The following is a 27,969-nucleotide window of genomic DNA, read 5'->3' as shown; positions in this document are numbered from 1 at the left end:
CATAGTTCCTGACACAAAGCTAAAACCCTTGTAACTTCCTGAGTGTAAGGTGCTTACCAGCATCTTTTGTTCTAATATGTGCTCTCTGGATCTGGTTCCTGACACAGAGCTCCTAAATTCCTTGCAATTTCCTGCACAATGGGATTACAGCAGTGTCTACACAGAGCTCTTAAATCTCCTGGAATTTCCCAGGTGATAGAAGCATCTTTTGTTCTAATGAGGCAACTCTTGGTGGGCACCTGGAATCTTCAGAACGAGAACTGGTCACTAGAAAGACCAAGCCATGATTACATGCCTGGACCCTGAAACTTTTAGCCCCATCCACATCCACATGTTCCAGGGAGCAAAGAGAATATGGAGATTGAGTTAACAATTAATCATGCCTACATGATGAAACCTTCATTAAAAAAAAAAATCCCTAAACCGGCTGGGCATGATAGCTCATGCCTGTAATCCCAGCACTTTGGGAGGCTGAGACAGGAGGATCGTTTGAGCCCAGGAACACAAGAACAGCCTGGGAAACATGCAGAGACCCCACCTCTACCAAAAACAACAACAACAAAAAAAACCCTAAACTAAGGTTTAGACAGCTTCTGAGTTGGTGAATGCATTCATGTGCTGGGGGAGAGAAGCACCTGCACATGGGACTCTTCAAGACCTTGCTTGCCCTGTGTACCTCTTCATCTGGCTGTTTGTATCCTTTATAATAAACCTGCAAACATAATTAAAGTGTTTCCCTGAGTTTTATGAGCCAATACAGCAGGTTATTGAACCTAAGAAGGAAGTTGTGAGAACCCCCAATTTGTAGTCAAGTCAGGCAGAAGTGTAGGGACCCGTGGCACCTAATACTTGCAACTGATGTATAAAGTGGGAAGGTAATCTTGTGGGTCTGAGTCTTTAATTTGTGAGACTGTGGTAACTCTAGGTAGTAAGTGTCAAAATCAAATTAAATTGTAATACACCCAGTTGGTGTGAGCAGAGAACTGGAAAGTTGCTTGGTGTGGAAAAACCACAAATTTGGTGTCAGAGTATTCTATGGATAGAAGAAACAATTTTTCACTTACCCTAATACCAAAACCATTTAATTAATTAATTAGTTAATTTTTTGTGTGTGTGTGATATTTTCACTCTTATTGCCCAGGCTGGAGTGCAATGGTATGATCTCGGCTCACTGCCATCTCTGCCTTCTGGTTTCAAGCAATTCTCCTGCCTCAGCCTCCCAAGTAGCTGGGATTACAGGCATGTACCACCACGCCTGGCTAATTTTGTATTTTGAGTAGAGGTGGGGTTTCTCCATGTTGGCATATTGGCCAGGCTGGTCTGGAACTTTTGACCTCAGGTGATCCGCCTGCCTTTGCCTCCCAGTGTTGGGATTACAGGAGTGATCCACCATGCCCGGACAACAAAACCATTTAAAGGATATCACAAGAAAAAAACTTTCAACAGTATACTAGCAAACTATGATATATAGTGCCCCTCCAGTGCCTCTCACCCCAGCCTGACATCCTCCAGTGCCTCTCACCTCAGGTGACAGAGTGAGACCCTAGCCCTAAAAAAATGAACAAACAAAAACTAGCAAACTGATTTCAGCAACATATGAAAGACATTATATATCATGAACAAATGGGATAAGACAGGGAGGGGCTAGCCACACCAGAAGGACCTATTGTGAAAATAGATGGTAGGGGCAGTAGGGGCTTGAAGCAGCCCAACCTCCAGGGAAAAGATAGGGGGCTAGAGAGTGAGTGAGTGAGTTTGTTTGTAAACAGGGACCCTTTTTGTTTCCCAGGCTGAAGTGCAGTGTCACAATCATGGCTCACTGCAGCCCCGACCTCCTAAGTTCAAGCAATCCTCCTGCCAAGCACCCCCGAGTAGCTGGGAGTATAGTCACATGCCACCACATCCAGATGATTTTTGTACTTTTTATAGAGACAGGGTTCAACACGTTGCCCAGGCTAGTCCTGAACTCCTGGACTCAAGTGATCCACCCACCTCAGCCTCCCAAAGTGCTGGGATTACAGGCATGAGCCACCATGCCCAGTTGAGAGTGAGTTCTATCACAAGATAAAAACACTAATTAAAAACTGTTACATTGGCTGGGCGTGGTGGCTCACGCCTGTAATTCCGACACTTTGGGAGGCCAAGGCAGGTGGATCACTTGAGGTCAGGAGTTCCAGATCAGACTGGCTAATATGGTGAAACCCTGCCTCTAATAAAAATACAAAAATTAGCCTGGTATGGTGGTGCGCATCTGTAATCCCAGCTACACAGAAGGCTGAGATAGGAGAATTGCTTAAACCTGAGGGCAGAGATTTTAGTGAGCCAAGATCACACCACTACACTCCAGCCTTGTCAACAGAGACTTCATAAAAAATAAATAAGCAGTTATGCATGGCCAAGTGTGGTGGCTCACACCTATAATCCTATCACTTTTGGAGGCCAAGACAGGAGGATCATTTGAGGCCAGAAATTCAAGATCAGTCTGAGCAACATAGTGAGACCCCATCTCTAGAAAACTGTAACTAAATTAGCTGGGCATGGTAACATGTGCCTGTAGTCCCTGCTACTTGGCAGGAGGATCGCTTGAGCCCAGGAGCTCAGGGCAGCAGTGAGACATTTTGCAGCATTGCACTCCAGCCTGGGCAACGAAGCAAGATCCTGTTTGGAAAGCAAACAAAAAACTGTCATACTGAGTGGGCAGTTTCCTGATTGGTGAACACAGTGATGCCCTGATTCTACAGGGAGAGGGCACAGAAGCCCTGGATGCAGGACCCTCCCAGATCTTGCCTTATGTATCTCTTGATGTGGCTGGTCTTAAGTTGTATCCTTTATAATAAAGCCATAACAGTAAATAAAGCACTTTCTTGAGTTCTGTGAGTCATTCCAGTGACTTACAGAACCTGAGGTGGGTTATGGGAGCTCCTCAAATTTGTAGCCAGTTGGGTAGAAGTGCAGGTGGCATGAGGACCCCACTTGTGGCTGGCATGTGAAATGGGGAGAGTCTTGTTGGTGACATTCTATCTTGTAAAACAATGAAACCATACTTCATTAATTGAATGGCATGACACCTGACTTTACTTACAGTTCAAATAATATTACAGGTCTACATTAGCACATGGTGTCTAATAGGACATTTAATAGTTGGAGACCCACGTGCAGTGGCTCACACCCATAATCCCAGCACTGTGAGAGGCCGAAGTAGGAGAATCACTTGAGCCCAAAAGTTCCAGCCTGGCCAACACAGTGAGACCCCACCTCTGGAAAAAAAATATTATCTGAGCATGATGGCACGTGCTTGTGGTCCCAGCTACTCAGGAGGCTGAGGTGAAAGGATAGCTTGAACTCAGGTCAAGGCTGCAGTGTGCTGCGACTACACCACTATACTGTAGTCTGGGCAAGGCAGCAAGACCTTGTCTCAAAAAAGTCTGGAGAAAAGAGTTGCTCCTCAGATGGTATTCAAGTCAAATTATATTTCTGGTAGACAATTTTTCAAGATCAATCAAGAATCAACTTTCAACCCCCACAAACACACATATCACTTATGTGTACTTCTCATCTATAATGAATTAAATCCACACTGTGTATTAAACATATGTGTTTATTTATATAGAGTGATATTTCAATATATTTGAAGCTCCCATTTGTTTCTTTGTGGGGACAAAGGAACAGAAAGGATGTCCAACAAGCATCAGATCTCTGTACCTTGCAGAAAAAAGCAATCTCTAAAATTAAAACAAACTTTTCTTGCAAATAAAAATGATAGACTATCTGGGCAGGACACAGGCTCATGCCTGTATTCCCCATGCTTTGGGAGGCTGAGTTGGGTGGATCATCTGAGTTCAGGAATTCAAGACTAGCCTGGCTAACATGGTGAAACGCCATCTCTACTAAAAATACAAAACTTAGCCAGGTGTGGTGACACACACTTGTAATTCCAGCTACATGGGAAGCTGAGGCAGGAGAATCGCTTGAACCCGGGAGACAGAGGTTGCAGTAAGCCAAGATCACACCACTGCACTCCACCCTGGGAGACAAAGCACGACTCCATCTCAAAAAAAAAGAAAAAAAAAAAGATAGATTATCTCATTAAAGAAAACTTTACCTATAAGAGAAAACAACTGAGCACAAATGCTAAGATAGTTATTTTTTATTATCTTAAGTACATAAACAAGGCATTCTAAAAAACTCTTCTTAAAGCATAAATGTTAAATGCATACTTAATGTTTATATAGCATATTCATATGTACATAACAACTTAAATAATTCACAAAAACAAAAAGAATTGTGAAATATGATATATTGCTATAATCTGTTTATTCAAGTAAGCTTTTAGAAAGCTATGAAATTAACATAGTGCTTCAAATAGTACTTATATCTAAGTTATTAGAATTTTGATTGTTTAAAACTAGAAAGTCACATATTTTTCCTGTAAACAAACCCTGGGTCTTTTCAGCTGTTTCCCTCCTCAGTAAATAGAATTATTAGCTACTCACTCTCCAAGCCAAAAATATGGAAATACTATTACTACGCAAAACACTTCGCATCAATCCATTAACTAAGTCCTTATCAATGATACCTGCAACTTCTCTTTCTCAGATCTAGTCTTTTCTCTACTTCCTGTGGCCACTTCCCCAACTCATATCTCACAATATGACTGTAATATTATAACAACCTCTGAGTAGTTTCCCTATCCCCAAATTGCCCACTCCCTTTCCAACACCCCAGAAGGACTGTTTCAGAAATGAGAATTTCAGATCAGCCCTGGTAAAGATCACATAAATGAATTCAGAGAAATTGGGGTGGAGCTCTAAAAAAAAAGTAAATAGCAGAAACGGAATAACTTCTCCCCCATGGTATCTTAGGAAAGATAAATGAAAAACTGGATTTTTAATTATACTCAGAGGATTTGAATAAAAAATAATAAGCTTAGAAGAGGTTACCCAAAGATTCTCCATCTCAGGCACTATTATAAAACCCAGCCTCAACTACAAAGCGACTCCTATCTCTTTAAAAAAAAAATTTTTTTAAGCCGGGCGCGATGGCTCAAGCCCGTAATCCCAGCACTTTGGAAGGCCGAGGCGGGTGGATCATGAGATCAAGAGATGGAGACCATCCTGGTCAACATGGTGAAACCCTGTCTCTACTAAAAATACAAAAATTAGCTGGGCATGGTGGCGCATGCCTATAATCCCAGCCACTCAGGAGGCTGAGGCAGGAGAAGTGCCTGAACCCAGGAGGCAGAGGATGCGGTGAGCCGAGATCGCCCCATTGCACTACAGCCTGGATAACAAGAGCGAAACTCCGTCTCAAAAAAAAAAAAAAAAAATTTTTTTTTAATTAACCAAGTGTGGGAAACAAGTAGTGCTAGCTGCTGAGGCAGGAGGATCACTTGAGCCCAGGAGTTTTACACTGCAGTGAACTATGACTACACCACTGTACTGCATCCTGGGCAATAGAGCAAGACCCTCTCTCTAAATAAAGAAGAAAGAAAAGGTGGGGGGGGGGGACCCAAGATGGGGAGGACCCAGAAGGGAACACCTGAATCATTAAAAAAAAAGTTAAATGAGTGAAAAAACAAGAGGGGGGGGTGTTGAAATTGAGTAATGTATGTCTTTGGAAGCAATACCCAAAAGAAAAAGGAGTTATACCTGAAAAACGTCTAGTAAACAGGGACAAAAAGAAAATCTAAAAATATTTTGAAATATGTGACACATTCATTCAACTAACATTTGAGCATCTACTATATGCTAAATACTAGGCTAGAAATAGAGTGAATAAGAGAAAATGAATTCTTTATGGAACTTATTATTGTCAGTCACTGGCATGTTGCCTTTATTTAATGTGCTACATTTTGACTTTAAAGAAGGGAAAAATACACGCAAAGTATTTGTAACTCAAAATCTAATTTTCTCACATGGTCATAAGCTCCTCAATTCCAAACCTTACCAGAAACCTAATGTATGTAGTTAGGTTACAATTTCCCATACATGCCATATTATCTCAAATTTCTGTGCCTTTTCCCATGCTTGTTCCCTGTGCTTTTCCAACTTCTATTCAAACATTCAAATTTCCATAATGCCTATAGTGATGTTATGATTTCCCCTGGCCAAAATTAGGTACTTACTCATTTATATTCTCAAAGCACCTTGAAATTACTCTAAACAGCAGTTATACTTTGTATTATAACTGCTTGCATAACTATATTCATGCAAACATGATACAAATATATGCTGTCTACAAGAAACAAAATTTAGAATCAAAGACACAAGGAGGTTAAAAGGAAGGAAAGGAACACACCACCATGCAAAGTAAACAAAAGACGGTTGAAGTGACTATGCTAATACTAGACAAAATAGGCCGGGCGCGGTGGCTCAAGCCTGTAATCCCAGCACTTTGGGAGGCCGAGGCGGGTGGATCACGAGGTCAAGAGATCAAGACCATCCTGGTCAATAAGGTGAAAACCCGTCTCTACTAAAAATACAAAAAATTAGTTGGGCATGGTGGCATGTGCCTGTAATCCCAGCTACTCAGGAGGCTGAGGCAGGAGAATTGCTTGAACCCAGGAGGCGGAGGTTGCGGTGAGCTGAGATCGCGCCATTGCACTCCAGCCTGGGTAACAAGAGCGAAACTCCGTCTCAAAAAAAATAAAAAAATAAAAAATAAAATAAAATAAAATCACAGATGCCAGGGCCTCAATCCCCAGAGATTCTGATTTCACTGGAGCATTGCTAAGGCCCAGGCGTCGGTATTCTTCAGAGGGATTCAAGTGATTCTAAGGCACAGCCAGACAGAGTTAATGACACATGATTATCGTAAGGGCTAAAAACACTGAACTGCAAGGAAAAATGAAACAACTACTTTAATTAGGGTAAATGGAAGTCCTAGCAGTACGGGAACACACCCTGGTGGCATCTGATGACACAATTCACAAAACTTTTATAGGTACAGAAGATGGAGTCTTATTTCAAAAATACTCAAAAAGAAAACTACTTAGTTGAGCCAATCCCATTAAAAAAATTTTTTTAAATAAAAAAATTAGGCTGGTTGTGGTGGCTCACACCTATAATCCCAGCACTTTGGTAGACCAAGGTGGGCAGGTCACTTGAGCTCAGGACTTCAAGACCAGCCTGGACAACACGGTGAAACCTCATCTCCACTAAAAATACAAAAATTAGCTGGGCATGGTGGCAGATGCCTGCAGGCAGCCCTAGCTATTCCAGAGGCTGAGGCAGGAGAATCGCTTGGATCTGAGGTAGAGGTTGCAGTAAGCTGAGATCATGCCACTGCACACCAGCCTGGGTGACAGAACAAGACTCTGTCTCAAAATTAAATAATAAATAAATAAGAAGAAAATTATTTCAAAGTGTGAAGAAGACTAGAATTTTCCCAAGCAATAATGAAAAGCTGGTTGGATTCATGTCCAAATATCAAGGCATTCAACTGTTTCTATGACTTGTAGTTCTTTGGTTTCAACATATTTTAGTAACTCATTCAAATATTACCACATTTTTAAAATAATGTTCATACTAATAAAATTAAAGCTTTTTTTTTTTTTGAGATGGAGTTTCGCTCGTTACCCAGGCTGGAGTGCAATGGCGTGATCTCGGCTCACTGCAACCTCTGCCTCCTGGGTTCAAGCAATTCTCCTGCCTCAGCCTCCTGAGTAGCTGGGATTATAGGCACGAGCCACCATGCCCAGCTAATTTTTTGTATTTTTAGTAGAGACAGAGTTTCACCATGTTGACCAGGATGGTCTCGATCTCTTGACCTCGTGATCCACCCGCCTCGGCCTCCCAAAGTGCTGGGATTACAGGTGTGAGCCACCGCGCCCGGCCAAAATTAAAACTTTTAAAGTAAAAAGAGGTGAGTGGGGAAATATGCTATATTATCTGACTCAGAAGCCTTCAGACCACAACCGTAGCACTGCAGATCACACTACATCATTGTAGATCACTGTAAGATCATACCTGTGGGGACAAAACACTGGTTAAGAGTTGGGCTCTGAAGCCAGACTTACACAGTTTTAAATGCCCACGGCATTACAAATATTTTTTTTATCAAAATTTTCTCCAACTCTTTAACAGTGTGTGACTTCATGCAAGTTACTTTACCTCTCTAAATAGTTTCCTTATCTATGAAATGAAAATAATGATACTATAAATAGAGTGACTATAAGAATTAAATAAAATAATCTTGGTAGAAGACTACTACGGAGTCTGGCTCACCAGTAAGCTCTGATAATTTTAACAGTACTACTACAGGCTTTTAACCTATAAAATTATGGTAAAGCATGCATACTACAAAGCCCCTTATTTTTGCATTTTTATAATTTGTTTTTCTATGAAAGATGAGAATGGAGAAGATAGTTCTAAGGGAACTAAAGGGAAGGTCCAAAATAAGGGAAGATAGAACACTAAAGGAATGAGATATAGTTATCATGGTGAATAAAACTAGTTAATAATAGAAGATAGACTACAAATGAAAAGGTCATGAGGCAAAAAGATAGCAAGGAGAAACCAGTTGACCACAGTCAAAATCATAGGACAAAATGCCTCTAAAATGAGGAATATTATGGAATATCTGAATCAGATGCCAGACCAAGTTAGTACTGCTATTTATTGCTTATTTATGGTTCTGATAAACTGGAGGTTGGCAAAATTTTAATGGTAAAGTAAGCTACAGTATACTTCTGATTAGTCAAAGTTTTCCAATATTACAATCTTGCTATATTCCCAAACTCCAAATACCAAAAGCAAGTTAGAATGGATTATTTAGAGTAACTCATTCTATCTCATTTTCTTTTCCTAAAACACTTTTAACATCTAAACATTGAAGAAGTGGCAATTTTATTTGCAGAGCCAACTGTGAGGATGCTAAAGACAAAAGGAAAACAGTAAATATCAAATTCCCTGAGATGGCCAGCGTAACACATGCCTAAGCTAAGCTTCATAACCAATACTGCACTTCCACTGCAAAACACAGTGATGACCAAGGCATTTAATCCCCCTTACTAGTAAGCTATTATCTAGAACATTCTTTCTCAGTCCTGTGTCCTCTAAGTAACCCAAATCTTTTAGGTTCTATCTTTAATAACTACATCCTTTCCCATCTGAGTACAGAGCATTACCATTTATCTTATCCTCACCTAATCAGTCCCCTTGTATAAGACAGGCTTGTATAGCAGTAATGTTACAACAACTCTTAGCCTTACTAACAACTACTATGTCACATGGCCCCCGTCCTGGCATTGCCTTGTGACAATTAGACAGAGGTAGCTGTGGCTATTCTTCAGTGAAAGAAATTTAGGTCAATGTAATATCATCACCTTCTTAACAAAAAAGCTTTTAGACTCACCTAACCCAAGAAAGAGGAGTAATTAAGACTGAAACAGTTAGTTGTAAAATTAGAGAAATATTGAGGAGACTATTGCACCAGTAATATTTTTCATTCACAGGGCATTCTAGGCATTTGGTTTGCATTATACTGGTTCTCTTTTTGCAAAGGGGGATGGAGTCTCACTCTGTCACCCAGACTGGAGTGGAATGGCACCATCTCAGCTCACTGTAACCTCTGCCTCTGGGTTCAAACAATTCTCGTGCAGCAGCCTCCCGAGTAGCTAGGATTATAGGTGTGCACCACCACATCCAACTAATTTGTATTTTTAGTAGAGACCAGTTTTCATCATGTTGGCCAGGCTGGAAATTTGTATTATACTGGCTCTAAATGTATCCTCAAACACAGAGATGATCATCTGATACAGACTTCCATCTTCATACACTGGAATAGGGATCAGCAAATTTTTTTCTGTAAAGGGCCAGACAGATAATAACTTCTTCAGGTTTGGGTTTTTTGTGTTTTTTTTTTTTTTTTTTTTTTTTTCGGAGACAGGGTCTCGCTGTCTGTGTCACCCAGGCTGGAGTGCAGTGGCACGATCAGCCTCAACCTCTAGGGCTCAAGCAATCCTCCTAAAGTGCTTGGATTGCAGGTGTGAGCCACAGTACCCAGCTCAATACTTTAGAATTTGAAGCTGTATGTTCTCTGTGACAATCGCTCAACTCTGCCACAGTTGTGTGAAAGCAGCTATAGACAACAGTATGTAAACAAATGAACATGGCCATACTAAGCCAACACAGACTAGGCTTTAACTTCAAAGTTTTAGAGCAGAACATGGTCCTATAATAAGTTAAGGAAAACTATTAATTTCACAAACATTTACTACATATTTGGTATTACCTACCAATTGCTAGGGATACAATGATAAATAAGAATCCCTGTCCTCAAAGAGTTTACCATCTTGTAGGCTAGACTGTAAGTGCAAAAAATGTCATGAGTACCATGACATAAAATCTACAAAGGGTACATGCACGGTAAGGAGATGCAAGTGGTTAATTTAACTTGAAAGACAGAAAGCAAGAAATTTTTCACAGAGCGCTTGATACTTAAAGAGCAGACTAATGACAGGTACAGTGAGCAGGCAAGGGAAGGAAGATGGAGATGGGATATTTGACTCAGTGGAAGGATGAGGAGAAAGCATAAATGTGAAACAACCTTTCACATCTTCAGAGATGTGAAAGCAGTTCAGTGTGTTAAAACTAGCAATGGGAACAGAAAAGCGAGGTTGAATATAAAAGGGGATAAAGAAATAGACTCAATATGACTTACTATCAAAGTAGAAAGTGTCAGAGGCTAAGGTCTAGAATGCCTCCTTGGTTTTGGATCTGAGTGAGTTGGGTAGATGACAGTAATACTCATTGTAAGAGGTAATTCAAGATTAAGAGTAAATAAATAGGCTGGGCTTGGTGGCTCACACCTGTAATCCCAGCACTTTGCAAGGCCAAGTCAGGTGGATCACTTGAGCCCAGGAGTTTGAGACCAGCCTGGGCAACATAATGAAATGCTGTCTCTACTAAAAATACAAAAAAAAAAAAAAAAAAAAAATTAGCTGGGTATGGTGGCACATGCCTGTGGTCCCAGCAACTTGAGAGGCTGAGATGGGAGGATCACCTGAGTCTGGGAGGTAGAGGGTGCAGTGAGCAGAGAACACACCACGGCACTCCAGCCTGGGCGACAGAGTGAGACCCTGTCTTAAAAAAAAAAAAAAAAAAGAGTAAATAAATAAAAGCAGCAATTTAATTTTTCTTTTATAAAGCCTCTTTAGAAATCTAGTTTTAAATAACTTTTTGGTGATTATCAAAGAAATGCACAATTAACATAGAAAATGAAATGTGAAAAAATATAAGAAAACCTAAAGGGAAAAACCTACATAATTCTACTATCCAGAAAATAATTAAGATAAACATTTACAAATACTGGGGAAAAAGACTTATTAGAGTCTAAAATAAATAGACTCAGCCTTCACTATGAATGCTTTCTGGAGGAACTCTTGCTTACACGAGCCATACATAGGTTATATACTTAATGTTGCTGTTCAAGCAATCCTTGTTCAATTATAAGAGGCTGAAGCCTGTTCTGTCTGCTGGTGGGGCAGCTGTCAAGTTCTCCCCTCATGCTCTTCTTTCTTAAAATCAATTTGGGCTAGATGCAGTGGCTCATACCTGTAATCCCAGCACTTTGGGAGGCCAAGGTAGGCAGATCACTTGAGGTTAGCAGTTTGAGACCAGCCTGGGCAACAGGGCAAAACCCCATCTCTACTAAACAAAAAAATTAGCCAGGCATGGTGGCAGGCGCCTGTAATTCCAGCTACTAAGGAGGCTGAGGCAGGAGAATCAATTAATCGCTTAAAACCAGGAGGCAGAGGTTGCAGTGAGAACTGCACTCCAGGCTGGATGACAGAGCAAGTCTCCATCTCAAAAAGAAGAAGAAAAAAAGAACAAATCAGATGTAGTTTCTGCTTAGTGTGCCCTCACAGCCCATGTTCTTACATGAAAAGATCACCTGGATTTTGAACAAATATGCTAAGCATAACTTTTAGTTCTTGCTCATTTGTCTAGCCTCTAAACTGGTAAGATAATTAAACACTGCAAATTCCCCACCATCTCATCCCTGCTTCTTCAGAAATTTTTACCTTTTGTTAACAGAAAGGCACAAATTATGAAATAATTTGCTATCAGAATATCTTACACAACTTACCCTGAGAGAAACAAAGTTTATTTGGTAAGTATTTTTAAATGAGTATTAAAACTTAATTCTTGGCCAGGCGCAGTAGCTCACGCCTGTAATCCCAGCACTTAGGGAGGCCAAAGTGGGTGGATCACTGAGGTTAGGAGTTCAAGACCAGCCTAACCAACATGGAGAAACCCTGTCTCTACTAAAAATACAAAATTAGCCAGGTGTGGTGGCACATGCCTGTAATCCCAGCTACATAGGAGGCTGAGGCAGAATCACTTGAACCTGGGAGGTGGAGGTTGCAGTGAGCCAAGATTGCACCATTACACTCCAGCCTGGGCAATAAGAGCAAAACTCTGTTCTAAAAAAACAAAAAACTTAATTCTGAGCAAAACATGAAAGCAAAAAGTAGTCTAATAATGATGAAATGGGATCAAGTTTGCCATTTATAATTTGTAAAGGGAAACACACACACACACACACACACAGAGAGAGAGAGAGAGAGAGAGAGAGAGAGAGAGATGACAGAGAACTGATACAATTTAACAGATCTTACACTCACAATAAAAATAAGAAGTGAGTGGCTGGGCACAGTGGCTTATGCCTGTAATCTCAGCACTTTGGGAGACCAAGGTGGGTGGATCACCTGAGGCCAGGAGTTCAAGACCAGCTTGGCCAACATGGCAAAACCCTGTCTTTATTAAAAACATAAACATAAGCCAGGCAAGGTGGTACATGCCTATAATCCCTGTTACTTGGGAGGGTGAGAAAGGAGAATCACTTGAACCCAGGAGGCAGAGGCTGCAGTTAGCCAAGATCACATCACTGCACTCCAGCCTGGGTGACAGAGTGAGACTGTCTCAAAAAAAAAAAAAAAAACAGAGAAAGAAAAAAAGAAGCAAGAAGTTTTGGCCACAAATGGTGGCTCATACTTGTAATTCCAATACTTTGGGATGCTGAGGTGGGATCACCTGAGGCCAGGAGTACAAGACCAGCCAGGACAATATAGTAAGACCTCATTCTCCACCAAAAAAAAAAAAAAAAAAAAAACCAACTTTAAAAATGAGCTAGACATAGTGGCATGTGCCTATAGTTCCAACTACTCAAGAAGCTGGGGCAGGAGGATTTCTTGAGCCCAGGAATTCAAGGCCCTAACTTTGAAAAAAAAAAAAAAAAAAGAAAGAAAAAAAAATACATTTTTACAAAGTAGGCATTCACCTCAGAAATCCACTGGTAATATTCAAGCAATACTGGTTTAATATTGTTTAAGTCAGTTTCCTCTATTATTGTGGTTCAATTGTTTAGTGACTTGGAAACCCCAAAAATATGTTTCTTTTTAAATTTCAGTGCCTCCCTTCTTCCTAACACACTGGTACATACCTCATACTGAGCACACTGGAGGTAGCAGGCACTGTAGTTTATGTCATACAAGTGAAAGATAGCTTAAAATGGAAGAAGCGACCCCTTCAAATGGCTAAAGGTGGTGCAACTTCAGACACGATGATCAGGAAATGGAAGTAGAGGGGAAGTGGAAGAGTAAGGAGAGAATGTCTGCTGTTCTCTCTAGTTTAGGCATCAATTTGCCTGGAGGCACTGCTTGTGCCCAACTGCACAAGAGTAAGCAAAAATGTTTAAGTTAGCTAATATAAACCTAAATTACAGATATGACCATATAAAGCTAAACAAATTATAAATCAAAGCCTGAGAGAATATATGTAATTAGAAAGTGTACACTATACTTGCTCATATAATTAAATGTGTTTAAAAGAATGTAGAAAATACCCTAATACCTTTGGTGAGCTCCACTCTACAATAACAACAGAAAATAAACAAACAAACAAAAACCAAGCATAATATATTAAGACCATACACATCAGGTAGAGTAAAATTTTATTAAATCTAGCAACACACATAATGTCTTCCTTGAATACATGATTCAGTTTAACATGTACTTTAGGACTAAATTATTCTTACTTTTTCATTTGCATGTGGTCATACATCTCACCATAAAACTCTCAGATAATTTGAGTCTACAACCGTAGGCTAGAATTTTATCAAGTGGAGTAGACTATTGCTCCACTTGATAAAATCTCAGAAAAAAAAAATTAGTCTTTGAACAATGTCATTAGTTTCAAGCTCAGTCTAGCTACTTCTTACTAGATTACAAAATTCTTTTAAAATGCTCAGAACTTTTTTTAGAAATAACCCCCACAACATTTACTATAGCTACATCTGTACATACCAGATGCTCAATATACATATTAAATGAATGAACTCACTAATAAATGCTGACTTTATCTTCTTACTGGTGAGGACTGTTTGAGAATTTAACAAAACATCTAAATTTAAGGCAAACTTTTTAATCATTAAAAGACTGGCTTATGTTAGCCAGACAAGTTCCCCTGTCTCCATTACCTAGGGCAATGCCAACAACCTCCTTAACCTTATGACATCTCAAAAATAGTAGAGATGAAATCTATTTCTTTCTTTCCCTCTAATAAATACCCCAAAGAATATTTACTTTTTCAAAGGCAGAAGTGCCACAACTAAAAAATTTCAACCTAACCAGGCTCTGGTTCCAGCAATACTACTATTAATATATGTATGCCCTATCAGTATCTACCACTATAAATTCAAGCAATCTCTAATACATGCACCTGGTAAAACTTTTTGTTAAAATCAACACATCGTGGCCCCAGTTATAGCAGTTACCTTTCCACTTTATCAAATGCATCTAAAAAATGTACTGTCACACACAGATTAGTTACAGTAACAATAAGAGAGAACATAATAAGTTACAGTTACAATTCCAGTTAAAAAGGCATATGCTTTTATCTTTGATATTTTGACTTCAAGAGTTAAAATTCAAATCATTAAAATTAAATGCAGAAATGAAACAAAAAAAACATTGTTCAACTTAGTATCATACAAGTAATTTAGCCAACCACAGTATAAACTATGAGAATCCCGACACATTATCTTTATTTACCTTAATAAACTTAACAGAAATGTAACATCTCAACCAACATCCAGACTGTTTTTAAAGAATAAAATAACCATAATTACTTATGAAATGTGTATTACTGCTGGGCACTGCACAACTTTTCAAACCTTGGAATCAGAATGGACTCTGCTATCTTCTTTCCAGCTGCACACTAATTTTTGTGCATTTTACCACAGCAACCACTAAAAAACCAGCTTCACAAAGACATGTCATCTATAGAAACGTAGCACAATCTTGAAACCATGAACTATGTAAGGCAGTAGTTCACCTGGCAACCAGCAAATTTCAACTATCACTGTATCCTATTTGAAAATGTAAACTATCAGATGGAGTTGGCAACAATGCTCTGGGGTGCCTTGGTACAGTTTGGTAACCATGATCCTGTGGCAAGGTATACAACTTTGTGGCTTTGGACTCAGACTTGGGTTGGAAATCAGATTCTACCATTAACTGTATAATCTTAGACACCTTAATCAATCTATTGAGCCTGTGTTTGTATGCCTGCCAAATAGGAATAATACTATGAACAACTTTAGAGAACACTTGTAAGGAACTAAATCCATGTCTTTTAACTCTTGTCCACCACAACTCTTTCCCAAAAAGATTCAGTTCAAATCTTGTTGGCTGAACCACTATCGTTTTATCAGCTATTTGAAACAGGTGAAAGTTTCTAATAGTTGATAAAACCATAGTGGTTCAGCCAACAAGCCAACTTTGATGATGATATCATGGTTCACCATCAAAGTTCTGAAAATCTTTCACCTCCACAGCATTTCACCTGCAGAGACTTTTCATTTGCCAAGTGTTCTGAACTGTGTAACATTAATTAATAATTATTCTAAGATCACCTTATGACAGAATCTATTATTATCAGTCCCCTTAGCAACTCTATACCAACGGTAATGCAGTGGCTGAAATAAATGATCCTTCTTAGCTCAGACTACCTGCCATTTTTACTTAGTGGCCCACTATTCAATTCATCCAACTCTAATATTGTATTCCTCTGATATTAATATAAACTAAATGCAGTGATCAAAATAACTAAAAGAAATGGAGAGGCAAGCAATCTCATATACCACACAAATACCTTGTCATTCTGGAAAACCTATGCATTTCAGCTTGGTCCAGAGAAATTCCCAAAACAATTTGCTAGCCATCCTTTCCCCAAATGCCCACAGTTCATTCTCTGAGAGATACATACTATCATTTCCCAAGGCATCCTAAAAGCAACTTACTAAGGCATCCTACTGCACAATGACTACTTTCTTAAAAATAAAAAAAAGGGGCCACGTGTGGTGACTCATGCCTATAATCCCAGCACTCTGGGAGGCCAAAGTGGGTGGATCACCTGAGAGGTCAAGAGTTCGAACCAGCCTGGCAAACACAGTGAAACCCCGACTTTACTAAAAATACAAAAATGAGCCGGGCGTGGTGGTGCATGCATTTAATGCCAGCTACTCAGGAGGCTGGGACAGGAGAACTGCTTGAACCTGGGAGGCAGAGGTTGCAGTGAGCTGAGATCATGCCACTGCACTCCAGCCTGGGCAACAGATTGAGACTCCATCTCAAAATAAATAAAAATTTTAAAAAGGAATGAAAATACAATTTGATAATGAAATTACTACACTGAGAGTTTAATTTTTAAAGAAATTCTGAGGGAAGTCTTTATATAATGTAATTAGTCACTCTCCTATTTTGTACTATTTTTTAAATTAACCTTTTGAAAGCCACTTTATTAAGGGTAGCAGGGATCTGGACTGGTAAGAATAGATTAAGAGACCTGTATTATAATTGCTATATTAATTTGAGTCTTCGGTAGCCATAACAACATACAGATTTTTTAATAGGTAATACTCTGAAGAACTTCATATTTGGCGCTTCCTAGCAATGCAAATAAATTCAGTTAACAGAAACTTCTTCATTTACATAGAGAATAGAAGAGCGACCCTGCTTTCTTGGAAAGGAAACAGCTATCTGTCTTGTACAATACCCAGTCCACTTTGCCCAGCTAATAAGGACAAAAAAAGAGACCTATTTGGAAAATGTTTCTTCTCCAGCCAAGGGCTGTTTCCAGATAAAGGCAATGCTCAGAGTATAACAAAAAAGCCTTCTCTGAGGAAAGAAGTGTGCCAGAAAAGGAGAGGCAGGGATTGGGAATAAATGGGGGTAAGTATAAGCTCTCAGTGTGAAGGCTGGAGGCAGGAGGCGCAGCGCTGAGATGCTCCAGCAAAAGAACCAGCAGCAGCAGCAGGAAGTTTCAATGGGGCCGGGCAGAGCATGCGCCCTGCACCCGCGCGGTGGCCTTATGTGGAAGGAGCACCACTTGCGAACACCAATAATAGACCAGCGGCACCAGAGAGAAACATGAGCAACAAGCACCTTCTTCAACTGTTTCCCCCTCCGTCAGAGCCCCTCCTCCAGCCTACATACTAACACCCCACCCTACCCCGCAAACGAGAGGGAGACGACTTCTTCCCCTATGCCCGGCTGCCAGGATAAAGGGGGAAGGGATTGGAAAAGTGGGGAGATGCTCGTCTATTATTTTGGAGGATGTGGGGAGAGGAAGGAGAAAAACTATGGAGGAGGAATTAACCCTCTCCTCTCCAAAGTGGAGCTGAACCGACTTCGCCCCCCCTACCGAGAATGGAGAAGAATCCCCTCCCGTGGGGGAGGAGCAGACCTCCCCACTCGAAGGAAGGAGTTTTGGGGGTTAAACCAGCCCTCGAAGGGAAGGGAAAAGGGACAAATCTCTCGGGGGAGTTCCCAACAGAGGAAGGGAGAGTTGGGTGTCCGCTGGCCCCCGCCCACCCAGGTGAAGGGAGATAAGGAGGTGTCCGGAGCTGCGGAGCCCAACCTTCCTCGAGACTGTAGGGAAGATTGGTGGGAGGAGGGGAGGCAGTAAGGGTGGGGAGGAGGAGAAAAGCGCAAAGCTGGCCGGAACCTGCGCTCCCCTTCCCCCGCCGCCAAGGGGGAGATGGGGTGGGGGGGCCGGCCTCCGCCGCGGAGAAGCAGCCCCCGGGGATGCCGACCGGCACAATAATCCCTCCCCGCACCCAGCCCACACCTAGCCCGCAACGCCCCCACCTCCGCTCCCCGCCCGGCCGAGTGGCCCTAGGGGGCCTCCGCCCCGCCTCCCCACTGCCCCAGACCCCGGGGGCCGGGCGAAGAAGACCAGCCCCGCGGAGTTGCGTCCTAGGGGGAGGACACAGCCGCGGAGGCCCGAGCCGCGAAGACCCGGGGCGTCTGTGAAGAGCAGGGAGTAGGAGCGCGCCAGGGCCGCTTCCCGCCGGGCGTTCGGGCCCTTCGCTTACCTTCTCCGTTGCCGACGTCCGGCGGCGGCGCCTGCAGCACCCGCTCCAGCTCAGGGAACGGCAACTCAGGCAGGTCTAGCAGCGGCCCGTAGCGCTCCAAGAAGGAGCAGACTACGGCGAAGTTGGGGCACGAACCCGGGCAGCCCGGAGGAGCCATCGCCGCCGCCGCTGCCGCCGCCGTCGCCATTTTGAACTGGAGGATGGAGGAGGAGGCGATGGGGGGCGGGGGGAGTTGGGGTGCCGAGGGATGGCAGGGCAGCCTTACGGACGACAGGAGGCGCTCTCAAGTGGGGTCCCCTGCAGACATCAGCGTCTCAGGGACGGCGCCGCGATCCCACAATACATCGGCGGTCCGGAGCAGTCGAGAACTGAGTCAGACGGGAGACAGAGAGGCCCTCTGCGCCTTTCACTCTCCGCCCTCTTTCCGCCCCTTTCTCCCCTCCCCTTAGGGTTTGCCACTGCCTCGTGTGACAGGGGGAATGAAAACAAGGGAAGAGGGGCGGGGAGGCGGGCTGAAAGCTTGAGGGGCGGGGCTTCTCGAGAATAATGGCCAATGGATGCAGAGGGGGCGGGGCTTCGGGCGCCGAACCGCTGCAAGGCGTATTCTGGGAAGGCAGTAGGGGAGTGCAGAGCCTGGAGCTCTGCTGAGAGCCGAAGTGTGGGGGAAAGCACCGAGCCCTGTTTGAGAACGCAACTTTGAGGACGCAGGGCGGTGGGTGAGTTTTCAGGGGGGAATCCTAAAACTGGGCTACGGAATGGTGGAGAGGTTGAGGAGAATTAAACCGAAGAAGGGAATAGGGCGGGGGAAAGCACAGTTGTGGGAGAAGGTTGGGAACGGGAAAGGTACAGAGGTGTCCTTAATTAGGGGCTTGGCTAGGACCTTTGTGAGAAAGACGTCTCTGCAGATGTTTGCCAAGTGGGTATTGCTCTCTTCTGGAGTATAGGAAACGCAGCTTTGCTGTAAAAGCAGAGTCTGAGGGAACGGAACTCTGGGGGAATCGTTGGAGTGAGGAGTTTGGGCCCTGCTGGGAGAAGAGGGTCTGAGGAGACTAGGCTCTGCCAGGGGACCAGGGTGTGAGGGGAAAGGGCTCTGTTCAGGGACCAGAGTCGGAGTGTGGGCTGGGACTCCACTAAGAGGCCGAACATGACAGGAGACCGTGGAACAGCAGAGTTTGTTAGAAGACAGGGTTCCACTTCGGAGCGGGGCAGGGGGAGGGCAGTGAACATTCCCACAGAGAACCTCGTAGAGAAACTACCAATAATGTAAAATAGAATGTGCAGTGTGAGAAGCAGTACACATTGTGGTTAGAAGCCTGAGCTTTGGATTCAGCCAGGCTTAAATCTTAGCAGGACCACTTCATGACATTGTGAAAGTTTCTTCATTTCTTTGAACCCCTTAAAGTGCGGTGATACAGTACCTACATCATAGGGTATTACTAGATAAATCACAGTAAAGTTATTAGCACAGTGTGTTAGCACATAGCAAGTACTTTAAAAATATTAGTTATCAAAAAAGGAGTTCCTATAATTTAGACTAAATTCTGCTATATTTATTTAGTCTACAATTTATTATGAGAATTTTCTGAGTACATTTGAAACTTACATAATACCTAATTCCTAAGAAGAATTTGACCTGGCGCGGTGGCTCATGGCTGTAATCCCAGAACTTTGGGAGGCCGAGGCGAGCGGATCACCTGAGCTCAGGAGTTCAAGATCAGCCTGGCAACACGGTGAAACCTGTCTCTAGTAAAAATAAAAAATTAGCCAGCCATGCTTCAGAGGCTGAGGCAGGAGAATCACTTGAACCTGGGAGGCAAAGGTTGCTGTGAGCCAAGGTCGCGCCACTGCACTCCAGCCTGGGCCACAAAGCAAGACTCCATCTCAAAAAAAAAAAAAAAAAAAAAAATTGAAGCAAGATACAACACAAACCATGTAAAAAAGAGAAATCTATAATTAAAGAACAATAAGAAATAGATGGGCAAATAATTATGTGAGGAACAGGGAAAATGGTTACACAGTTAAACACTGAATTTTGTTCTGCATTTACAGGTTTTACAAAGGGGAAAAGCCATAAGGGTGTATATCATTCCCATTATCTAACGAAAGAATACTCAGTTTATCAAGAGAAGAATTCTATATTGTAAAAGGAATTTATTACCTTGAATAGTGGTTCATAGCCTTGAGTAGTATACAAACCCTTTTTAAAGGAAAAGAAAATTCCTTTGAAACTTGGCAAATACTTTTGAGAATTCCACTGTAAGAAATTAAAATCTAAAGAACAATGTAAGTGTACTTAACGCCACTGAAGTATACACTTAAATATGGTTAAAATGGGCCAGGCGCAGTGGCTCAAGCCTGTAATCCCAGCACTTTGGGAGGCCGAGGCGGGTGGATCACGAGGTCAAGAGATCGAGACCATTCTGGTCAACATGGTGAAACCCCGTCTCTACTAAAAATACAAAAAATTAGCTGGGCACGGTAGCACGTGCCTATAATCCCAGCTACTCAGGAGGCTGAGACAGGAGAATTGCCTGAACCCAGGAGTCGGAGGTTTCGGTGAGCCGAGATCGCGCCATTGCACTCCAGCCTGGGTGAAAAGAGCGAAACTCCATCTCAAAAAAAAAAAAAGGTTAAAATGGCATGTTTTATGTTACATATATTTTACCACAATAAAAAAGCTTTTAAGAAACCAAAATCCTATTTCAGGAAAATATGGTTATGAATTATCACTGCCAAAGAAGTTTTAATTTAATGACTGGGAAAATATTGTTTTTAAGCAATTACTGAAATGAAACACAGAATTAAACCAAAACATTTTTATAGGACTACCAAACTGTCAAGTATATATCTCTTAACCCTGGGGACCTGAGGACCCCAGTTTAAAAATAATCTGGGCAACATGGAGTGGCTCACACCTGTAATTCCAGTACTCTGGGAGGTCGAGCAGGAGGATTCCTTGAGCCAAGGAGTTCAAGACCCACCTTGGCAAGGTAGTGAGACCTCATCTGTAGTCCCAGTCTCAAGAAAAAAATAATCCAGCTGGGCATGGTGGCTCACGCCTGTACTCCCAACACTTTAGGAGGCCGAAGTGAGTAGATCACAAGGTCAGGAGTTCAAGACCAGCCTGGCCAATATGGTGAAACCCAATCTCAACTAAAAATATAAAAATTAGCTGGGTGTGGTGGCAGGCGCCTGTAGTCCCAGCTCCTCAGGAGGCTGAGGCAGTAGAAATGCTTGAACTCAGCGGGCAGAGGTTGCAGTGAGCCGAGATCGCGCCATTGCACTCCAGCCTGGCAACAGACTGAGACTGTCTCAAAAAATAATAATAATAATCTGACCCAGAATACAGTTTTAACAACAGTTTTGTGGAAAGGTACAAAGACTTTCATATACTGGTTACTTAATTGACCTTAAATAAAAGCCAGATATAGGATACTTTAAAATCGTTATCTTTGTGAAGAAATTTATATGCAAAGAACCTTCAAACCTACAATGAAGATTGAATTATTATGTGAACCTTGCCTGTACTTTCTATTTTTGCTTGAAGCTTTTGGATACTTCACTTCCCACATTCCAGCGAGGTTGTGAAATAACATTCTAAAAAAGAAACAAAATTATTACTATAGTTTTCTTTTCTCACTGTTCACAATGTTAGTCAGAGAATGATAAATAAGGTTAGTTTCTGCCTTTTCTCACCTAGATTGGCATGGAAACGGAATCCTTTGGCATCAGAAAGTTATATCCACCCAAAGATAAGAAGCATTTTACTACAAAGCAAAGTTTAGGTCATGCCTTCCTTTACTCAAGTCTCTGCTTGAAAATAAATGACACACACCCATAATGCTGTCATCACTTCTTGCCTTCCTGAGCTAAGAGAAATCACAATTTATGTAATTGTATATGTGAGTTGTATATATCAGACTGGAATTAAAGGAGCAAAAAAGAGTAGCTTTTTTTTTGAGACAGAGTTTCGCTCTTGTTACCCAGGCTGGAGTGCAGTGGCGGGATCCCAGCTCACTGCAACCTCCGCCTCCTGGGTTCAAGCAATTTTCCTGCCTCAGCCTCCTGAGTAGCTGGGACTACAGGTGTGTGCCACCATGCCCAGCTAATTTTTGTATTTTTGGTAGAGACAGGGTTTCACCATGTTGACCAAGATGGTCTCAATCTCTTGACCTCGTAATCCACCCGCCTCAGCCTCCCAAAGTGCTGGGATTATAGGCATGAGCCACCACCCCCAGCCAAGAGTAGCTATTTTTAAAACCTGTATTTGATTTATTGCTACTGCCGTGAAGAGGCCTTTGAACAAGCATTAAGTTACACTTGGTTCAGCTTTGTTTATGAATAAGAAATTTCTTAAGATATTTCAAATATCACATCCTATTAGGGGAAAATATTTTGCTCAATTAGAATTAATGACTAGTTTATTAAAAATGTCAAAAACAACCCAAATATTCATCAACAGAAAAATGTAAGTTGTGATATACTACTCAGAGTGATACATACTGTTGATACACACTACAGCCTGGGTGAATTTTTTTTTGTTTTGAGATAGAGTCTCGCTCCATTGCCCAGGCTGGAGTGCAGTGGTGTGATCTCAGCTCACTGCAACCTCCGCCTCCCAGGTTCAAGTGATTCTCCTGCCTCAGCCTCCTGAGTAGCTGGGACTACAGGCACGCACCACCACACCCGGCTAATTTTTTGTATTTTTAGTAGAGACAGAGTTTCACCATGTTTTTCAGGCTGTTCTCAAACTCCCAACCTCATGATCTGCCTGCCTTGGCCTCCCAAAGTGCTGGAATTATAGGCATGAGCCACTGCACACAGCCTGGGTGAATCTTAAAAATATGTTGAGTGAAAGAAGGCAGACACAAAAGAGTTAGATATCGTACAATTCAATATGAAGGTCAAAACTAAGCTGTGGGAATAGAAATCAAAGTAGTTGTTCCCTTGAGCTTGGAAGAAGATTGACTAGAAAGGGGCACAAGGGGAGTTAGTAGATAGTTTCTATATATTGATTGGCAAGTTTATTTCTAAAAATTCATTGACTTGTAAACACTGCATTTGACTAAATGCAATGCAGTTATGCTTCAATTTTAAAAGTTAATGGTTTATTCCTGTATAATCCCAATTAGCATTGGTATCAGTTTGCCTTTTATCAAAATTTATACACATTTCTGTCTCCTCCATATGTCTGCTTTGCTTTTGTTACAGTTTTTTGTTTTGCTTTTTTTTTTTTAGGGGATATTATAAGCTTAGTAAATGTATATTGAGGCAAACTGAATTCCATTTGAGAGCCATTTTGGGGAATTCCTAATCAAGGATGAGCAAATTAGGTTTATTTAAAACTCACGTTTAAAAATCTAAAACATCTGAAGGTATAGGGACATATGATACATATAGTGAAAAAGCTATTAGGTAAGTGTCAACAGAAATAGAAATCCCTACTCTTGAAGATAGTTTAATAAGAAAATGTATGAAAATAAAAGGAAGCCCTAATATAAGCAAGAAGTAAACCAACCTTTTTCTGGTTATTTGTCTTGATAACTGAATTCTGTGTTACAATAGAATTCTATTTATTGATGAAGGCACCTTTAGATGTGTCTTACTACCCATCTGTGTGTGTGTGTGTGTGTGCACGAGTACGATATTTATGTCAAATGTTTGTTAAAACAGTATTGTTATTTCTCAGGAAAAGAGCAAAGATCACCCCCTGCAGAAGCTTAGGAACTATGTATAGAACTTTAGAGAACACAGGTCATACTTTAGCTTAAGGCTGTCTGCTGACCAGAGAATAGAAAATTCTGTATGAACTCAAGGAACAAAAGGAAATTAGTCAGGGAAAGGGAAAAGGAAAGTGCTCCTCTGAATCAAACTTCAGCTGCCATCAGGGCACATCTTGTGGTGGTCACAGATTGTAGGCTGTTTGGGGAAGGTTCAGGTTCAGCATAGGATTCCATTTGTCTACTTGGCTACAACCCTGGCTGCGGTGCCATGAGGTCAGTGTCACTTAAGTTCCTGGCCAGGCAGACCCCCACAGCAAAGAGTCCCAAATTGAGAATCAAGTTCCTCCAAGTCATTCCTATCAGTGGCAAAGCAGTAGATGCCCCAAAGCCAGTCTCCCATGTTGTCTGGCACTACAGGAGTTTCAATAGCTGCAGTGCTCACCGGGATCCCGCTGGAACCCATAGTAAGAAGCCATTACCTTCTTTTTTTGAGACTTGTGCGTGAGACTGTTCTCTGACAAGCCTGACTGAGATTGGTTTCCCTGATGGAATAAAGATTTTTACTGAAAAGAAAAACGATAAGGAGGCCAGGTGCAGTGGCTTATGCTTGTAATCCCAGCACTCTGAGAGGCCAAGGTGGGAGTTCAAGACCAGCCTGATCAACATGGTGAAACTCCTTCTCTAGTAAAAATGCTGTTGGGCGTGGTGGCTCACACCTGTAATCCCAGCACTTTGGGAGGCTGAGGCGGGTGGATCACAAGGTCAAGAGATCGAGACCATCCTGGTCAACATGGTGAAACCCCGTCTCTACTAAAAATACAAAAAATTATCTGGGCATGGTGTCGCATGCCTGTAATCCCAGCTACTCAGGAGGCTGAGGCAGGAGAATTGCCTGAACCCAGGAGGCAGAGGTTACAGTGAGCCAAGTTAGCGCCATTGCACTCCAGCCTGGGTAACGAGCAAAACTCCATCTCAAAAAAAAAAAAAAAAAAAAGCAAAAATTAGGTGAGCATGGTGGTGCATACTTATAGTCCCAGCTACTCACTTGAATCACTTTAACCCAGGAGGCAGAGGTTGCAGTGAGCCAAGATCACACCATCGCACTCCGGCCTGGGTAACAGAACAAGACATCATCTCAAAAAAAAAAAAAAAAAAATGAGGGACAGCCTGTATTATAATGTTTTATATCTTGTAGCTATGTGTCTACATTTAAAATTTTTATTATTAAATAATTCATAACAGAGATAATCTTAGGCAGTCTGACATCCTGTACAGCAAGGCCCGATATTCATTTGTATGGACCAGAAGGGCTGTGCTGATTGTTAAACGGTTAAGATTGTTAAACTGTTACATGCCAGTTGCAGCATAGTCACTACCCTGAGCCTCTTAAGTCCACCCCTGCAACACTGGCTACCCAGTCTACCTCCAACAACACCCAGCAACTAAACGTTTGAAACAGACACACCAGACCCTATTCTAGCACTCCACTTCCATTTTGATGCAGTTGATGCTCATCCTATTTTCTTATTAGTGAATGTCTTGAACAAACTGCCAGCCTATGGCAATATTTTTCAAACAGTAGGTTATGACCCATTAGCAATTTTTAATTAATATATTAGTTCAAGATGAGAATTATATTAAAAACAAAAAAGAATAAAAATAGAACAGAAAATATCATAGTACATCACAAAAGAGGAGTCATCACTAGCAATAGTAATTTAAAAGATTACGAGGAAATACAAGTAACTATGTGCCTGCAAATTAGATAATCTCAATAAAACGAACACATTTCTAGAATAACACAAACTATGGATACTCACTCAAGAACAACTAGAAAATTTTAATGAGCCGGGTGCAGTGGCTCACACCTGTAATCCTAGCACTTTGGGAGGCCGAGGTGAGTGGATCACCTGAGATCAGGAGTTCAAGACCACCCTGGCCATCATGGTGAAACCCCATCTTTAAAATAAATAAATAAATGAAAAGAAAATTTTAATGAACCCATAATAAGTAAAAACAATGAATTGGGGGCCAGGCACAGTGGCTCATGCCTGTAACCCCAGCACTTTGGGAGACCAAGGCGGGCAGATCACCTGTGGTCAGAAGTTCAAGATCAGTCTCGGCAACATAGTGAAACCCGGGCTCTACTAAAAATACAAAAATTAGCCAGGTGTGGTGGCACGCACCTGTAGTCCCAGCAACTCAGGAGGCTGAGGCAGGAGAATCGCTTGAACCCGGGAGGAAGAGGTTGCAGTGAGCCAAGGTGGGGCCACTGCACTCCAGTCTGGGCAATAGAGTGAAACTCCATCCCGAAAAAAAAAATCAGCCGGGCACGGTGGCTTAAGCCTGTAATCCCAGCACTTTGGGAGGCCGAGTCGGGTGGATAACGAGGTCCAAAGATTGAGACCATCCTGGCCAACATGGTGAACCCCCATCTCTACTAAAAATGCACAAAAATTAGCTGGGCATAGTGGTGTGCGGCTGTAGTCCCACCTACTCGAGAGGCTGAGGCAGGATAACTGATTGAATCCGGAAGGTGGAGGTTGCAGTGAGCGGAGATTGCGCCACTGCACTCTAACCTGGCACCTGGCAACAAAGCGAGACTCTGTCTCAAAAAATAAAAATCGAATTAGGAATTTGAAATTTGCCCCTGGCCCCATCCCCCTCAAAAAAGAAAAAAAGCTCAGATGGCTTCATGGTCAGTTCTACCAAAGTTGAAAGAATAATTAATAGCAATCCTTCACAAATTTATACCAAAAACTAGAAGAGAGGGAACACTTCCCAACTCATTCTGTGAGGATAGATTTTCCCTAGTAGCAAGATAGGAAAGCGCAATACCTCATGTGAATCTAGCAAACACAGCAATCCTCAATGAAAGACTAGCAAACCAGTTCCAGCAACATATAAAAAGGATTACATACCATAAACAAGTGAGATTCATCCCAAGTATGCAATATTGGCCTAAAATCTAAAAATCAATCTGTTCTGTTAATATATTGTAATATATTAGCAGAATAAAAGACAAAAACAACAGTCATCTCAATAGATGCATAAAACCCATTTGATAAAATTAAGTATTTTTTCATGTTAAAAATATTTAATAAACTAGGAAGAGAAGAAAACTTTCAGCCTGATTAAGAACATTATGAAAAACCCATGTCTAATATATGGGATACCGAAAACTGGTTCCTTCCTCCTAAGATCAGGAACAAGACAAGGATGTCTGCTATATCCACTTCAATTTATTTATTTATTTATTTTCTAGGAAAGCAATTAGAATATCCACTTCAATTTAATATTACACTGGAGCTTATAGCCAGTGCAATGTGTCAAAAATAAGTAAATAAAAGCATCCAGATTGGCATGGAAGAATTAAAACAAGCTCTATCCTAAATTACTGATTTTATAAATAGGAAATCCTAAAGAATTCACAAAAAAAGCTGTTAGAACAAATAGGTTAAGTAAGTTTGCAGGATACAAGATAAATATTCAAACATTACATGTTATTCTATACATTAGCAATGAACAATCCAAAAATGAAATCAGACCAGACATGGTGTCTCATGCCTGTAATCCCAGCACTTTTGGAGGCAAGGTGGGTGCATCACTTGAGGCCAGGAGTTCAAGACCAGTCTGGCCAACATGGTGAAACTCCATCTCTACTAAAATTCAAAAAATTAGCTGGGGCATGGTGATATGTGCCTGTAATCCCAGCTATTAGGGAGGCTGAGGCAGGAGAATCACTTGAACTTGGGAGGTGGAGGTTGCAGTGAGCCAAGATTGCACCACTGCACTCCAACCTGGGCAACAGTGTGACTCAGTCTCAAAAAAACAAAACAAACAACAAAAAAAAATCAATAACTCC

The 27,969-nt window shown here is 41.7% G+C and overlaps 2 protein-coding genes and 1 pseudogene across 4 annotated transcripts in view; 1 reads left to right on the top strand and 2 right to left on the bottom strand.

Annotated features, from left to right (window-relative positions):
• Nucleotides 1–18,576, bottom strand: part of RSF1 (remodeling and spacing factor 1) — a 168,646-nt gene extending 150,070 nt beyond the window's left edge. For both annotated transcript variants that reach the window (XM_002754792.6, XM_009007374.5), the window contains exon 1: nt 18,382–18,576. In XM_002754792.6, the coding sequence (XP_002754838.1) occupies nt 18,382–18,568 (187 nt within the window). In that variant the 5' untranslated portion in view covers nt 18,569–18,576. The remainder of the gene's footprint in view (nt 1–18,381) is intronic.
• Nucleotides 18,577–18,983: 407 nt separating this feature from the next.
• The window catches only part of AAMDC (adipogenesis associated Mth938 domain containing), a 65,084-nt gene continuing 56,098 nt past the window's right edge, over nt 18,984–27,969 (top strand). For both annotated transcript variants that reach the window (XM_009007373.4, XM_054241871.2), the window contains exon 1: nt 18,984–19,097. The gene's annotated coding sequence lies outside the window, so the exon portion shown is untranslated. The remainder of the gene's footprint in view (nt 19,098–27,969) is intronic.
• Nucleotides 24,224–24,678, bottom strand: LOC108593782 (mitochondrial import receptor subunit TOM6 homolog pseudogene; annotated as a pseudogene).

This window comes from Callithrix jacchus, chromosome 10, assembly GCF_049354715.1.
Source record: "Callithrix jacchus isolate 240 chromosome 10, calJac240_pri, whole genome shotgun sequence".
Lineage (NCBI taxonomy): Eukaryota > Metazoa > Chordata > Mammalia > Primates > Cebidae > Callithrix > Callithrix jacchus.
Note: the sequence above shows the minus strand (reverse complement) of the source record. Positions and strands in the feature narration are given on the sequence as shown.